Source organism: Marmota flaviventris, chromosome X (genome assembly GCF_047511675.1).
Source record: "Marmota flaviventris isolate mMarFla1 chromosome X, mMarFla1.hap1, whole genome shotgun sequence".
NCBI classification, from domain to species: Eukaryota; Metazoa; Chordata; class Mammalia; order Rodentia; family Sciuridae; genus Marmota; species Marmota flaviventris.
Window position 1 is genome coordinate 101,898,857 of NC_092518.1, and position 14,506 is coordinate 101,913,362.

General features: G+C 37.1%; 1 protein-coding gene across 3 annotated transcripts in view; it reads left to right on the forward strand.

Moving 5' to 3' along the window:
- The window catches only part of Dock11 (dedicator of cytokinesis 11), a 185,815-nt gene that overhangs the window by 84,065 nt on the left and 87,244 nt on the right, over positions 1-14,506 (forward strand). For 2 of the 3 annotated variants that reach the window (XM_071606715.1, XM_027930845.2), the window contains exons 14-20: positions 144-226; positions 2,975-3,097; positions 3,261-3,337; positions 7,235-7,419; positions 7,506-7,571; positions 9,499-9,591; positions 11,610-11,733. In XM_071606715.1, the coding sequence (XP_071462816.1) occupies positions 144-226; positions 2,975-3,097; positions 3,261-3,337; positions 7,235-7,419; positions 7,506-7,571; positions 9,499-9,591; positions 11,610-11,733 (751 nt within the window). The remainder of the gene's footprint in view (positions 1-143; positions 227-2,974; positions 3,098-3,260; positions 3,338-7,234; positions 7,420-7,505; positions 7,572-9,498; positions 9,592-11,609; positions 11,734-14,506) is intronic. The other variant, XM_071606716.1, reaches the window with a different exon arrangement.

Below are 14,506 nucleotides of genomic sequence, written 5' to 3' on the forward strand. Positions count from 1 at the left end.
GGTTGCTGATATATGGTATTCTTTTTTTGTGACCTTTTCTAAATTTTTGATTTTTATATTGGTAAATTGGGGAGACTATTTTCCTGGGCGAGTCCACAGCAGATTAAACAAATTCGAGCCTATCTTCTTATTTTTGACCTTAGACAGCCCAGAAGGTGCACAGGACAGCTAAGCAAGTGTGTAGCCGCCTTGGACAATACAGAATGCCCTTTGCTTGGGCTGCCAGGTTTGTATAAATTTAATTCTGACCCTTCTATTCATACTCTCTGTGAGGGCAAGGACAAATGTCCTTACTAGTACTCACCAGTCTGTTTTTGGCAGGCTAGTTTTATATTAGGACACTTGGGTTGTAAGACTTCTTTCTGTTGGAATTTGATGTACATCAAAGACCCCTTCTGAGACCCTCTCATTTTTTCATATATCTTACTTCAGGGAAATTTTCTTTGGCTTCAGTTACTGACCCAACTGATACCACTTAATTTTATTGCATTTTAAAAGAGCAGCATATTTGCTAAAATGATGGAATTTTTTCCAGAAACTAGAAATTGTAATGAATTATGTACAATATGCCATTATTTCAGAGTTGGCTAGATTTTATGATTTGGAAAATTATCATAGAATAATTCTGGAAAACATACTAAACATTTGAAGGCAAAGAATGTAGTCATTAAGTGCAAGTGTGTAATTAATAATTTTTTTTGCTCCCTGGTGACAAATGCAGCCAACCTTTTGGAGGTAGTGCAGTTGGAAGCATGCATTACCTATATCTCTTATGTTATGGTAGTTTATATTATTTTATTTAAATCTTGCAAATCTACATGCAGTGATGACTTAAAATTTGTTTTTTGTTTTTCTCCACTTTGAAGTACTAGTTCATTTGCTTGTTTGTCTTACAGCCTGTGCAACTCACTGGAAGTTCTGGGGAAAGGGCACCATGTTCTGACTAATTCAATCAATTATGTTCATTGGATGCTGGGCAATAGCATAAGAATTGGAGATTCTAAGTTATTTACTTCTTCTGTCGCTATAATCATTTCATTTTGGGGAAAGTCTCAAAGTGCATTATATGCTGGTAGATGAAAAGGTACCATGATCTTTGTTTGGTACCCTCACCAAAAATTAAATAGATAAATAAATAAATAAATAAAAAGGAGAAAAGATAGCCAAGGATAGGTGAATGACAGAGTAGCAGAAGTTGGCATGTGTTGGTATTCTTTTTTTTGTTTTAAACTTTTATTTTATTTATTTAATTTTTTTAGTTGTAGTTGGACACAACACCTTTATTTTATTTATTTATTTTTTATGTGGTGCTGAGGATCAAACCCAGCACCTCGCACGTGCTAGGTGAGTGCTCTACCACTGAGCCACAACCCTAGCTCCTATGTTGATATTTTGAATGTGAAGTGTGGCTTGTAAATATAAGCATACTTAAAATGCTCAAGCCTGAAAAGTCAATTGCTGCTGCTATTATTAACAGTTAAGTGTTAGCTCTATTCTAGGCACTCTTTGATCTAAGTGCTTAATGTATGTGTGTGTGTGTGTTTGTGTGTGTGTGTTTCTGTGTGTTTCTGTGCTGGCGATGGGACCCAGGGCATTGCACACCATAGGAAAGTACTCGCATTCTAAGCCACAACTCCAGTTCCAAATGTAGATTTTCTTAAGATGGGGGTATAGTTGTGCCCATCTTGGAGATGAAGAAACTGAGGCACACAAGTAAAATAAAAATAAGAAATCCTTGCCAAAGTTCACTAACGTGTGGCAAAGTAGGGATCTGAACACAGGGCACCCAACTTCAGTGCCCACTCCAGACCACTATGGAATACTGCCCCCCTCTGGGCAGTAGCAGTAGCTGCCTGTGTCGTTTTGCCAATAGAAAAATTCATTTTGAAATCATCAAAGAGACGAGATTTGATCCCAAATTCTGATGAAGAATTGTGCTGTTTCCCTTCCTGAATCATTTTGGTTGTCAGCAGTAGCAGGAATTCATTCTAAAGACTTGGCTGGTATATTTAAAAGGTGTATGATAAATCCCTGTGTAGTGGAAATCAAGGAGGTATACTTAGAAGTTAATGCCTTTAACCAAATATTTAGAGGTTCTACCAGGGGGAATTATGGTTTTGGCTACATTTTTTTTCAGTTTGTTGGGTGGTACATCACTTCCCATTTTAGCAGTAAAATTGCTTCTTAAAAATGGTAGAAGAGGGACTGGGTTTGTAGCTCAGTGGTAGAGTGCTTGCCTAGCACATGTGAGGCCCTGGGTTCCATCCCTGGAACTGGGGGAAAAAAACTATACATGTATATTGTAAACTATATAAATTTATATTCAAGTTCTACTTTAACTTTTCTCAACTTCAAGGTGATATGGTTTACCTTTGAAAAAATGCACACCTGTTAAATGTTGAGCTTGATGAGTGTTCATAGTGTGTATGGTTGTAACCACTACTGCAACCAAGATAAAGAACATATCTATCAAGATAAAGAAAGTGTCCACATGGCCCTGTCCAGTCAATCATCCTACTGATCATCTCAACTAATCAGTGGTTGTTCTGGGCAACCAATGATCTGATGATCGTGGGAGATGACTTTCTTCTATTCTAGGCTTTTATATAAATGGAATCATGCAGTATGTGTTTGGTTTCTTATACTCAGTGCATTTTTGAGATTTATCCATATTGTATGTATTGGAAATTTATTTTGAGTAGTAGCTGATGGTATGAATGCACTGTAATTTGCTTATCCATTCTGTTCTTGATAAATATCTGGATTGTTGCCCATTTGGGACTGTACCAAATAAATCTGAAAACATTCACGTAGCATGTGGAAACATACTTAGGAGTGGAATTGCTGCAGAGAAGATGTGTGTTTAACTTTGTGAGAAAACCAATAACTTTCTATTTTATATTCCTACCCGGGCTATCTGGATTTATTAGTACTTTTAGATTTTTTAGTAAATCCTTTTTAATTGCTGTTTTAGACCCATTTTCAAAGACATTCAAGGCTCTCTCGATCTGGAAGGGAGATTTTCTCCTTTATATAAACAGGATAGTAGCAAGCTTTCTAATGAAGACCTTCTCAAGCTGCTTTCAGAATACAAAAAGTAAGTGTTACTGCAATAAATGAATTATCAATTTCTTAAAATGATGAATGTGAGTCATGTATTGTTAGAACTGAATTCCTAAAGAATGAAATTTGGATATAGGATAACCAATACATTTAATCATCATAATTTAAATTCTAAAAAATTCTTTCTTTATACCTAGGCCAGAAAAGACCAAATTGCAGATCATTCCTGGGCAGTTAAATATCACAGTGGAATGTGTTCCTGTGGATTTATCAAGTAAGAATGTATTGCAAATTAATTAAAGCATAATTAAATGTTATGTTTGAATCTTAGGGTTTTTTAAAAATATTTTTTTCCTGAGGTTTGCATGGTATATTAGTTTCCTAAGGGTACCATAGCAAAGTATTATAAATTGTGTTATTTAAGACAACAGAAATTTATTCTCTCACAAGGCTGAAATCAAGATGTTAGCAGGGCTGTGCTACCTCTGAATGCTCTAGGGAAAAATCATCCCTTGAGTCTTTTTAGCTTCTGGAAGCTCCTGGCTGTCCTTGGCATTGCTTAGCTCACAGCTACATTTTTGTTTATTTTGTCTTCACATGGCCTTCTTCCCTTTGGTTTTCATTGGTTCCTTTTCCTATAGGAACACTAGTCATTATATTTAGATTCCACCCTCATCTAGTATGACCTCATCTAAATTAATTATATGTATATATTTCCATCTAAAGTCACAATCTGAGGTTCCAGGTTGACATGAATTTGGGGGTGGGACTATTCAACCCAGTATGCATGGTGAATAGTTACAGATGAGAAAGTGAGTTGATCTTTATCATATGTTTTCTATAAAATATATGATGTTATCAGTATGCCCTCATTTGTTTCTGATGCATTTTACATTGGATAAGTTTCTACCTCTGTCAGCAAGTGTGAGATCAAAAGGGAGAAGAATTTCTTGTTTTAGTACTAGAATCTAAGATTCTAGGAGAGACAAAAGATGATTTGTAGGAGATAAAATGAATTGGGTAGGAAATATTTGAAAATATTTAGTCTTAGTAATAATGCCAGTAATACAAATTAAGATTCTTTTGCTCATCAATCAAATTTACAAAAATGTTTTAAATGAAGTTATTTGTCTAGGAGTGTAGCTTAGTATTAGGCCCTGGGTTTGGTCCTCAACACCAAAAAATTAAAGAACATGAAACTATCTAATTCTCATTAGGTTTTGGCCAAGCACTATTACCTATCATGTGCAAAAAATATCCATAGGTGTCTGTAATTAAGACATTATTCCAGTTTCAAGATTCTATATCCATTTATTCACTAATAACAAAACATTATTTTACTTATAATAATGATAACTTACTAAATATAATAATTTACTTATTGCATCATTGTTGATTAAACATTTGAGGACGTACTACTATGTGCTTTAAATTATGGAATTTAAAGTCTAGATGGAACAACAGATAGTAAACATGCAGATAAATAAGTGAATAATTTAGGCTATGTTTGGGGTAGACTTTTTTGGGGGAGGGTACTAGGGATTTGACCCAGGGGGTACTTAACCACCTAGCCACATCCCCAGTCCTTTTTATTCTTTATTTCCAGACAGGGTCTTGCTAAGTTGCTTAGGGCCTGGCTAAGTTGCTGAGGCTGGCTTTGAACTTGCAATCTTCCTGCCTCACCTCCTGAGCCACTGAGATTATAGTTGTGTGTGCTACTGCACCCAGCTGGGATGGACTGGACAGACTGCTTTAAACAGGGCGTCGGGGGAAACCATCCATTAAGCTCAGGAACAGAAGAGGGAGGAAGATCCCATATGTGATGTTTGGGACCATATGTTCCAGACCGAGGGCACTGTGTATATTGTAAAGAACTTGAGGTGGGAGCAAATTTAGCTTGTATGAGTAGAAAGGAAGCCAGTATGGCTCTAGTATAGTGTGTTATGGGAATGAGGAGACAGGAAGTGAAGTAGGAAGGCTTGAGTCACATAGAGAATTGTATAGACCACAGTAACACCTTCAAAGTTGTATTTTTTTAAGAAAAACTTTTTTAGTTGTGGATAGACCCAATATCTTTATTTTATTTATTTATTTTTATGTGGTGTTGAGGATCAAACCTAGTGTCTCACATGTGCTAGGCGAGCACCCTACCACTGAGCCACAACCCCAGCCCCAAAGTTGTATTTTAAGTGCAATGAGAAGTCACTAATAGGTTGTAAGCTGGGGAGTGACATCCAACTTAACTTTGCACGTGTGTGTGTGTGTGTGTGTGTGTGTGTTCTTTATACAGAAGCTAGAAAAAAAGGAAAAGAAAAGTGGGAGAGGGAATCTCTAACTTACATTTTAAAACACCTGAAAGTGCAATGCATTCTTTCCTAAAGAAATACTTTTAAATATAGACAGAAGTGTATACATATAGATTATTTGCAGTGTTATTTATATTAACAGGAAATTGCAAACATTGTGCATCCAACACTGTCAGTCTGCTTAAGGCAAGGGTGGTATACAAATACATGTAACTTCATGCAGCCACAAATTATGATGCTTCCAATTTGTGGAATAAGACATCAGATGAAATGCCAAAAAATTAAAAAAAAAATTTTTTTTTGAGCGTGCGGTACTAGAGATTGAACACAGTGGCACTTTAGCACAGGACTATGCCCCCAGATCTTTTATTTTATTTTTATTTTGAGTTAGGGTCTCACAAAGTTGCCCAGGCTGGCCTCCAACTTGAAGTGATCCTCCTGTCTTAGCTTTCTGAGTTCCTGGGCTTACAGGTGTACACCACTGTATCCTATGGGATTAAGTTCTATATATAAGTAGAATTTTTATTTTAGTATATAAAGCATACATAGAGGGATTGGAGTTGTGGCTCAGTGGTAGAGTGCTTGCCTAGCATGTGCAAGGCCCTGGGTTTGATCCTCAGCACCACATGAAAATAAATAAATAAAATAAAGGTATTGTGTCAAACTAAAAAATAAATATTAAAAAAAACATATACATAGAAAGCAGATTAAAAGAAAATACACCAAAATGGTAATAGGAGTTGTCTCTGGGTAGTGGAATGCCTAATTGTTACTGTGTTTCTTTGTACCTCCAGGTTCTATTGTAAATATGTATTGCTTCAGGGGCTGGGGTTGTAACTCAGTGGTGGAGCGCTCGCCTAGCATGCGCGGGGTGCTGGGTTCGATCCTCAGCACCACATAAATGTAAAATAAAGATATTGTATCCACCTAAAAAAACTTAAGAATAAATATTAAAAAAATTATTGCTTCAATAATCAGAAACAAATATTCAACAAAAATTACTGTGTGTTCAGGTCTAGCTTGTACTGGATCTTCCTTCTCCTTCAGTGTCACTCTGCAGGAAGGACTAGCAATCTTATAGCCCCTAAGTATATGGATAACCTTTACTGCAGTGGCTGCTTCAATAACATATGCTACTAAACTTCTCTGGCTAAGGCTTTGTACTTTTCATATTTGAGAGTATTGAATTTATTATTGGTAACACATCTTAAGATCTGTAGTTTCAAAAAGCTTCCATTATTTCTTTGTGAAAATTTGCACCTGCACCAAGTTAACTTTTTAAAAGTGACTTGCCATGAGATAACTGGAAGTATAAATTTACCCTTATTTCTTTTCCTGATACCAATAAAAATTTGCAGTGAAAGCTAAATTGCAGCCACAGGAGGGAAAGTGTAATGGATTTCTTTGCAGAGTTTAAATTTGTCAAAATTATGATGTGTTATATTTGGCAAATCACTCAACATTGAGAATGAAACAGCAATTCATGTCTGGTGTGAAGGGTTCCACAAAAATTAGCATCAGGCTACTCCATTGTGTCTTTTTTTTAATATTTATTTTTTAGTTATAATTGGACACAGTATCTTTATTTTATTTTTCTCTTTATTTTTATGTGGTGCTGAGGATTGAACCCAGGGCCTTGCACATGCTAGGCAATTGCTCTACTGCTAAGCCACAATTCCAGCCCCTCCACTGTGTTCTATTGGGTTTTTAAGTGGTTGTTTAACTTTTTGTCACTTACTAAGAATTCTATTTTTAAGCCAAGTTAATTTTTCAGAACATAATCCACATGTATTTTTGTGAATCCAGGAATGTGTTAATGTTGTTAAACTGTGTACTATTTGCCTGTTTATTTTTTCCTGCTATAGACTGTATTACTTCTTCATATGTGCCCCTGAAGCCTTTTGAAAAGAATTGTCAAAATATTACTGTGGAGGTTGAAGAGTTTGTTCCCGAAATGACAAAATATTGTTATCCATTTACTATTTACAAAAACCATCTGTATGTCTATCCTCTGCAGTTAAAATATGATAGCCAGAAAACATTTGCCAAGGTAAGCAGTGTAAACTATACATTTCTGGAGTATAAAATGTTAGATTCTTTTCATTCTGACTCATTTTCAATGATTAATCATTTTAGGCAAGAAACATTGCAGTCTGTGTGGAATTCCGGGATTCGGATGACAGTGATGCTTGTGGGCTAAAGGTTTGTTTCTGATACTGATAAACATGTGTTTTTGGTAGAGGTAGAAGAGATGGAGATTTGTGGACTTGGTAGTGTCATGCTTCAAATTTAATTTGTCTAAACATCAAAAAGAAGATGTACTATGGTGACTAATTTAACTACAAGGATTAGATTAAATGTTAATATATAACAAAATGAAAGGAGAGCATATGTAGCTGTAAAAATGGATAAGCCTGGGCTGGGGTTGTGGCTCAGGGGTAGAGTGCTTGCCTAGCATGTGTGAGGCCCTGGGTTTAGTTCCCAGCATGCACACACATAAAGTAAGCTTTTTCGTATCAGTTTTGTTTTGCTTTTGTGTTTGTTATTGGCAGTGCTGGTGATAGAACTTAGGGCCTCATGCATGCTAAACAAATGCTTTATCACTGAGCTATAACCCCAGCCCACATACCAAGTTTTGCCATTGCTTTGATGCTTCTACACAAGGTCATTTTCTTAGGATAGTTTATAATAGTACCATCAGGGAATCATAAACTCCTTTCTCCTTGAAATCTGAACAGGCTTTTTGAGCTGACAGAAGCACAGCATGACTACTTTGATGTGAGATACAACTTCTACTCCATGACTAGCCAAATGATGCCTCCAAACTTGGACTTGTAATCTCTAAAAAGCAGAATCTCAATATTATGTGATATGGTGATTCTTAAATACTTAAAAAAACTGTCATATCACAGTTCTTTTACATTTTCCCTCTTTATAGCTGGTTTGGACTTTTTGTCTTTAGTCCATTAATCAGAGACCTGAAAGAGAAGTCAAGAGAACATGTCAACATCACAAAGTGTTTATCTTGTTCCCTACTTCTCTAGCTTGAGCCTAAATCAGACAGATGGATGGCCTTATATTCAAATCCCTGGGGAAAGAGGCTGGAATTCCCCAAACTAAATCATCTTATGTTTCATAGCCTCTCCCTTTGAAAAGAGATTTTGCTTTTTTACAGAGAAACTTAAAGATTGCCTGATTCAAATGCAGTGTATTTTCTCTGGTTCTCCCTTTAGTAGAGTCAATAACAACTGTTCTTTTCCTTCTAAGCAATATCCTTTTGTATATTTAGAGATTCTTAGGTTACTTCTCAGCAGTTCTTGAAAATTGCCTTCATAACTATATTTAAGGAGAGTTGGATATGCACTCATATGGAGTCTCAATTTCATTTCATAGCTGGCCTAGAGGCTTGGTCTGAAGTAACAGAGTGAGGCAATTAGTTCTTTGGCATGCTGACTCCATATTCATCCTTGAGCTTATTAAAGACCAGTGGAAGTGAAAAAACTCACATTAGAAATGAAATCTGATCATTCCCTGGAACCATAAAAAACTTTACATTTATTTTATCAGTATAACAAAAAGGCAATGATTTTTAAAATGTGGCTCATAAAGTGCCATATTTTAAAATGTTAACAGTAAGCTTCAGTGTAGCTTAATAGATATTCATTTTTAAATTCATTTAGCCTACAAATGCTTCTGCTAGCTTTTGTTTCTTTTTTAAAAGCTCTTCTCCTTGCCCACTGTGCAGTGAGCATCCAAAAAATGTTGCTGACTGGCAGAAGGGGTGCCTCTCATGTTAAGATACCCAAGTGGCATGAGAGGAGTAAGCTTTATAGGCCTGGTCTGAGAGTGTTTCCCTTCCAGATGATAAAAAATGTTCTGATTCTTACCATTAACTAATTTGGAATTGCATTTCTTTGATGGCCAGAAGTTCAAAAGCATCCTACAGGCTTTATCTGAGGTGGTGTCATGAATGACTGTAAATGATTTGGAGCTTACAGGCTCATGGTGAGAGCTGCATGGGCTTGGCCATGGCCCTGTGCTCACAGATGCCTCTAACTGTATGTGGTTCCATAGCATCACATTTAAAGACCGGCATTTGGAATGGTGATTCTGTTTCCTTCTTTTTCAGTGTATTTATGGAAAACCTGCAGGGTCTGTTTTTACCACAAATGCTTATGCTGTTGTCTCACACCACAACCAAAATCCAGAATTCTATGATGAGGTAAAAACATATCATTCTGGTATTTTTAAAATGCATTGGTTTCTATTCTTTTTCCTCTTCAAATTATTTCCATCTTTTCATCTGTACTTGCAATCCCTGAATGTTTTGTTCCATGAAAACAGATAATGTCACATCAAAATGAAGGACATCTTCTGCTTGGTATACTCTGATTACAGTGACAGATTTGCCCTAAATTTAAGGGCTTCTGTGATTTGAGATAACATGATAGAAAACAAATATCAGTTTGGAGCTCGGATTTAGCCCTCCTTGCTTTGATAGCACTGGCTCTGTGACGCTAATTAACTTCCCCTTTTTGAGTCTCCACTTTCTTGACTTTAAAATGAGAAATTCAGAAGAAAATTTCTGAAAAGCCTCTAGCTCTTTCCCTTCTAGTTTTATGTGGTAGGGTGTAGCCAGTCTGTCATTGAAAAACTTTGAGAGACAGTGTCACACACACGGGCCAACAGAATCTCCCTGGCTGCCCTACATACCTCATTGAAAAGCAGATAAAGGGGATTGGGGTGGTCTCTTCTCCCAGTCTCTGTGCTCCTTCCTGAGTTTCTTTCTCACCCTGTCTCCATCTCTCTTTTCCTTCTCTCTACTTCTCCATCTCTATATTTCTGTACTTCCAGCAGGGCACTGCCCTAGCCTCTCCTAGCTTATATGTAGCTATTTATCCAGATCTGTAGACTGCTTTTGCTTCCTACATGCTTCCATGGAACCTGAATGAACATACAGGCCAGATGCTCTGCTGTTTCTGTTTCTCATGTATTCATTCTTGGCTTGGTCTGAGACCATTCCCTGTGCCCTCCTGATTTCCCCAGGTCCACTTGCTGTTGTATGGAGGCCTTATATCCCAGCCATAGGCCTCACTCATTCCTTTCTCAGTTTGAGGGTGGGGAGGGGGATAGAGGCACTTTGCATTTTTTCCACCCAGGGAGGGAGTATATCCATATTTATGTGCAGTAGAGCATTAGATACCCAGATGGTCTGGATGCCGTGAATAGGCATGTTCTGTAGTGAAATATACCTACAACAGACCATAGTTATAACACCAAAAAAAAAAAAAAAAAAAACCATGTCTTGTGTGCATTTCTGTAACCAAGACCGGTCACTGCAGAAAACTAAACCATATAGCAAGTAATCCACGTTGCTTTTAGGATTCCTAAAATGAACAGACTTTTCAGTCATTCACTATATATTGACAGAGAGAGAGCGCATGCGTGCACATGCAAGAGAGAGGGAAATGGCTAAAGGCATGTACACTAAATCAAATCTGTAGTCTGTAATGTCTCTTACATACTTGCAGGAGACATTCTAAGCATTAAGTTGGTTTCTGATTAGAAAATTGCTTGAGATACTTTATTATATGCATTAATTTTTAACTAAATTCATGAATCATAGGAGATAATTTTTATGTCTAAGAATAGAGCTGTGTTTTTCTTCTAGAGAAATTTATAAAAGCTCTAATTTGTGGATACCATAATGCTGTAGTGACTTTTCACACATTTATTTGTAAAGGTATATATATTTTTTTCATGTAGTAAACAACAACTTAAGAAAAGTAGCCTTTCAGATTCAGTACACATTGACTCTGATTGGGTTACCCACTATCCCTGGACTGTGAGGATGTGGTGTTTTTCTTGTTTGTTCATTTTAATTTTTATTGGTGTATATTAATTATTCAGAACAGTGGGTTCATTGTGGCATATTCATACATGCATGTAATTTCATCTAGCATTTCAGAAAATTCTACTTCAAAATCAAATCCAGGAGAATCCAAATTACTAAATCAGCCCTCACAAGCCAGGAGAATATTGTCATGAAACTGAAAGTGACCAGAAAAGCATTTGGAATATATTTAAATGATATCTACTACTTGGCCGCTTGATCTGTCATTTAGGAAGTATTTTGGAACAGTGTGATGAAACTGAACTAAATGTCTGACAGTCCAGCTTGATAATTGAAACGAAACAAAACAAAACAAAACGCCATGTGTAATTTTGCTGTCATTTCAGATTAAAATCGAGCTTCCCATTTACCTGCATCAAAAACATCATTTGCTTTTCACTTTTTATCATGTAAGTTGTGAAATCAACACAAAGGGAACAACTAAAAAGCAGGACACAGTTGAAACTCCAGGTACCTGTGTTGTTTATCTTTTATTTTATGTAGTACTGGGGTTCAAACCCAGAATTATGTATTCTTTAAATATCTCTTTTTACAACTATTTGAAATAGGATGTAACTACTTTTCATAAAGCTGCAGAACATTTATACTCTTTACAAAAAAGTACATTTCTGAATTAGAAAAGTTTTTTTGGGTAAGCTGGATATAGGGGTGTATGCCTATAGTCCCACCTTACTAGGAATCTGAAGCAAGAGGATTACTTGAGCCCAGGACTTTGAAGCCATCCTAGGCAGCATAGCAAAATGCTTCTCTAAAAAAAGTTCACTGTCAAAAGATGAACTATACATTCATTTTGTTATCATTTGTTCCAAATATCATTTTCCAAATAATCTGCACTATGCTTAAACTACTATAAGCAACATAAAATTGTTATTATTAAAGAAAAACACATATTGTCACAGGGTATTATCATTTCTTTTATGTGGAATTGCCCAGCAACCGGAATTTTCCATTTCTGCTTACTGAGGAAGAGGGAAGTGTGCCCAGAGCCAGGGACATCTGTGAGCTGGAGGGAGGTTGGGGGCTGCCTGTTTCTAATGAGAAAAGAACAGATTTAATGAAGTTGAATAAGCTTTAGTAACAAAGTCCCAGTCCTGGTCCTATTTCAGCAAAGCTTCAGATAAACCAGTGGGAAGCAACCTTGGGAGAGCATAGGAGGCCTGTGAACACAGCTCATGTCATACCCACTTTATGAACATCTGTGTTCCCTGGGATGCAGATCAGGCCAGCCTGGATCAAACATTTATTTAGCAAACATTTCTGTATATTTATTATGTACAAGAAGTTGTAGTAGGTATTATGGGAATACAGTGAAGCATCCACCATTGATCTGATGTTCAGTGGACATATAATCTTGGAGGGGAAATGAGTCCTATGTGGGCAATTATAATACAATGTAGAAAGTGGTGATTATCAAAATTATTCTACGGGTGGAGGGAAAGGTGTCTGGGAATCTCGGAAGGCTTCCAGGAGGAGAGGATGGTATTACAGGGTAAGTGGAGATATATATATTTGGTATTGGGGATTGAACACAGCCACTTTACCATTGAGCCACATCCACAGCCCTCTTTTTTAAAATTTATTTCTCTATCCACCTATTTATTTATTTTTGAGTTAGGGTCTTGCTAAGTTGCTGAGGCTCGCTAAGCCCCCCAAGTTACTGGGATTACAGGCATGCACCACCATCCCTGGCACGAGGTAGATCTTGAGAAAGCAGTTATGGCAAGAAGGTAGGGGATCTGGGATGAAGGAACAGCTTGTAAAGGGTCATAGTACTGAGGAGTATGGACAGAGACCCACAAGTAGTTCACTGAGTCAAGAGTTCAGCATGCTGGGTGTGGGTCATAGGATGTGAAGTTGAAAAAGAGGCATCAGATTATGGAAAGTCTCAAATGCCAGCCAGTGGATTTGTTTTGATTCTGTCACCAATCTGGAACTACAGAAGAGTTATAAACACTAGGAAGAGCTGTTTTGGGCAAAAATGAATCAGACAGGAAAATAAAGGGCAAGGTGAGTTAGAGCAGAAAAAAGGAAGGATAGAGGCAACACCAGTAAGGGAGCTATTTCAAATGTCCAGGAAAGACTGAGGGCCACGTTATGACAGCTTCAGAAAGGCAGAGAAAAAGGGAATTACAGAAAAAGAATAAGTGCCCTCAGTATCTGGGGGTTCCACATCTATGGAACATTCAAGGAACCATGCATTGAAAATCCTTTTTTCAACAATTGCAGCTATACTGAATACGTGATTGTTTTTCCTTGTCACTCCTAAACAATGCAAACATCTATTTACATAGCATTCATATATCAGGCATTACAAGTAATCAAAAAATGACTTAAAGTATACAGGAGGATATGTGTGGTTGTATGCAAATACTGTGCCATTAAATATAAGAGACTTGAGCATCCAGGGATTTGGATATCCATGAGGGGTCCTGGAAGCAGTCTGTGGATTCTGAGGGAAGACTGTATATATATTGGACCTAGCAAATGACTGACAAGATGATTCAAAGTAAACTGTGAAGTTTTAAAGTTGGGTGATTGGAAAGAAAGTAATGCCATTGGCAGAATTGTGGCCAGGCATGGTAGGTTTGGAACTCATGGCGAGTTTGAGGTATTAGGGAATCAGCTGAGTGATGCCCAGCAGGCAGCAGGGCTGAATGTTAGAGAGCTCCCTTTATGGTTAGTATAATCCTACTCTTCATCCCCATAGAAATTGAAGTTAATTCAGGGTAGGGACCTTGAGAATTGAGAAGAAAACTAGTAGGACAATGAGAACCCATGAGAATATATATCTCCTGAATGATAAATTTCAGCTTCCTTTGCCAAGTCCTAGACAGAAATGGGCAAGATATTCAGTGAAGCATGAGATGGTTATTCTATGTGCCACTCATCAGTTTTAACTGTTCACCCTTTAAGTGGCTTCCTACCTTTGAGCCAGATGGCATGCTTCAGCTTCCTTTGAGCTTCCAAGTGCTCTATATTAGTTTTGACTAAGGGACACACTTGACCACAATCTGATTAATTTACAGTGTAAAAATGTTACCTAAGCAATCTTATAGAGACAGAAAGTGGATTCATGGTTGCTAGGGACTGGGGGAAGGGGGAATGAGAAGTGCCTGCTAAGGACTCTAAAGTTTCCTTTTGGGGTGATGAGTGCTCTAGAATTACATAGTGTTGATAGAGACACAACAGGAAATACACTAAAAACCATTAGATTGTATGCTTT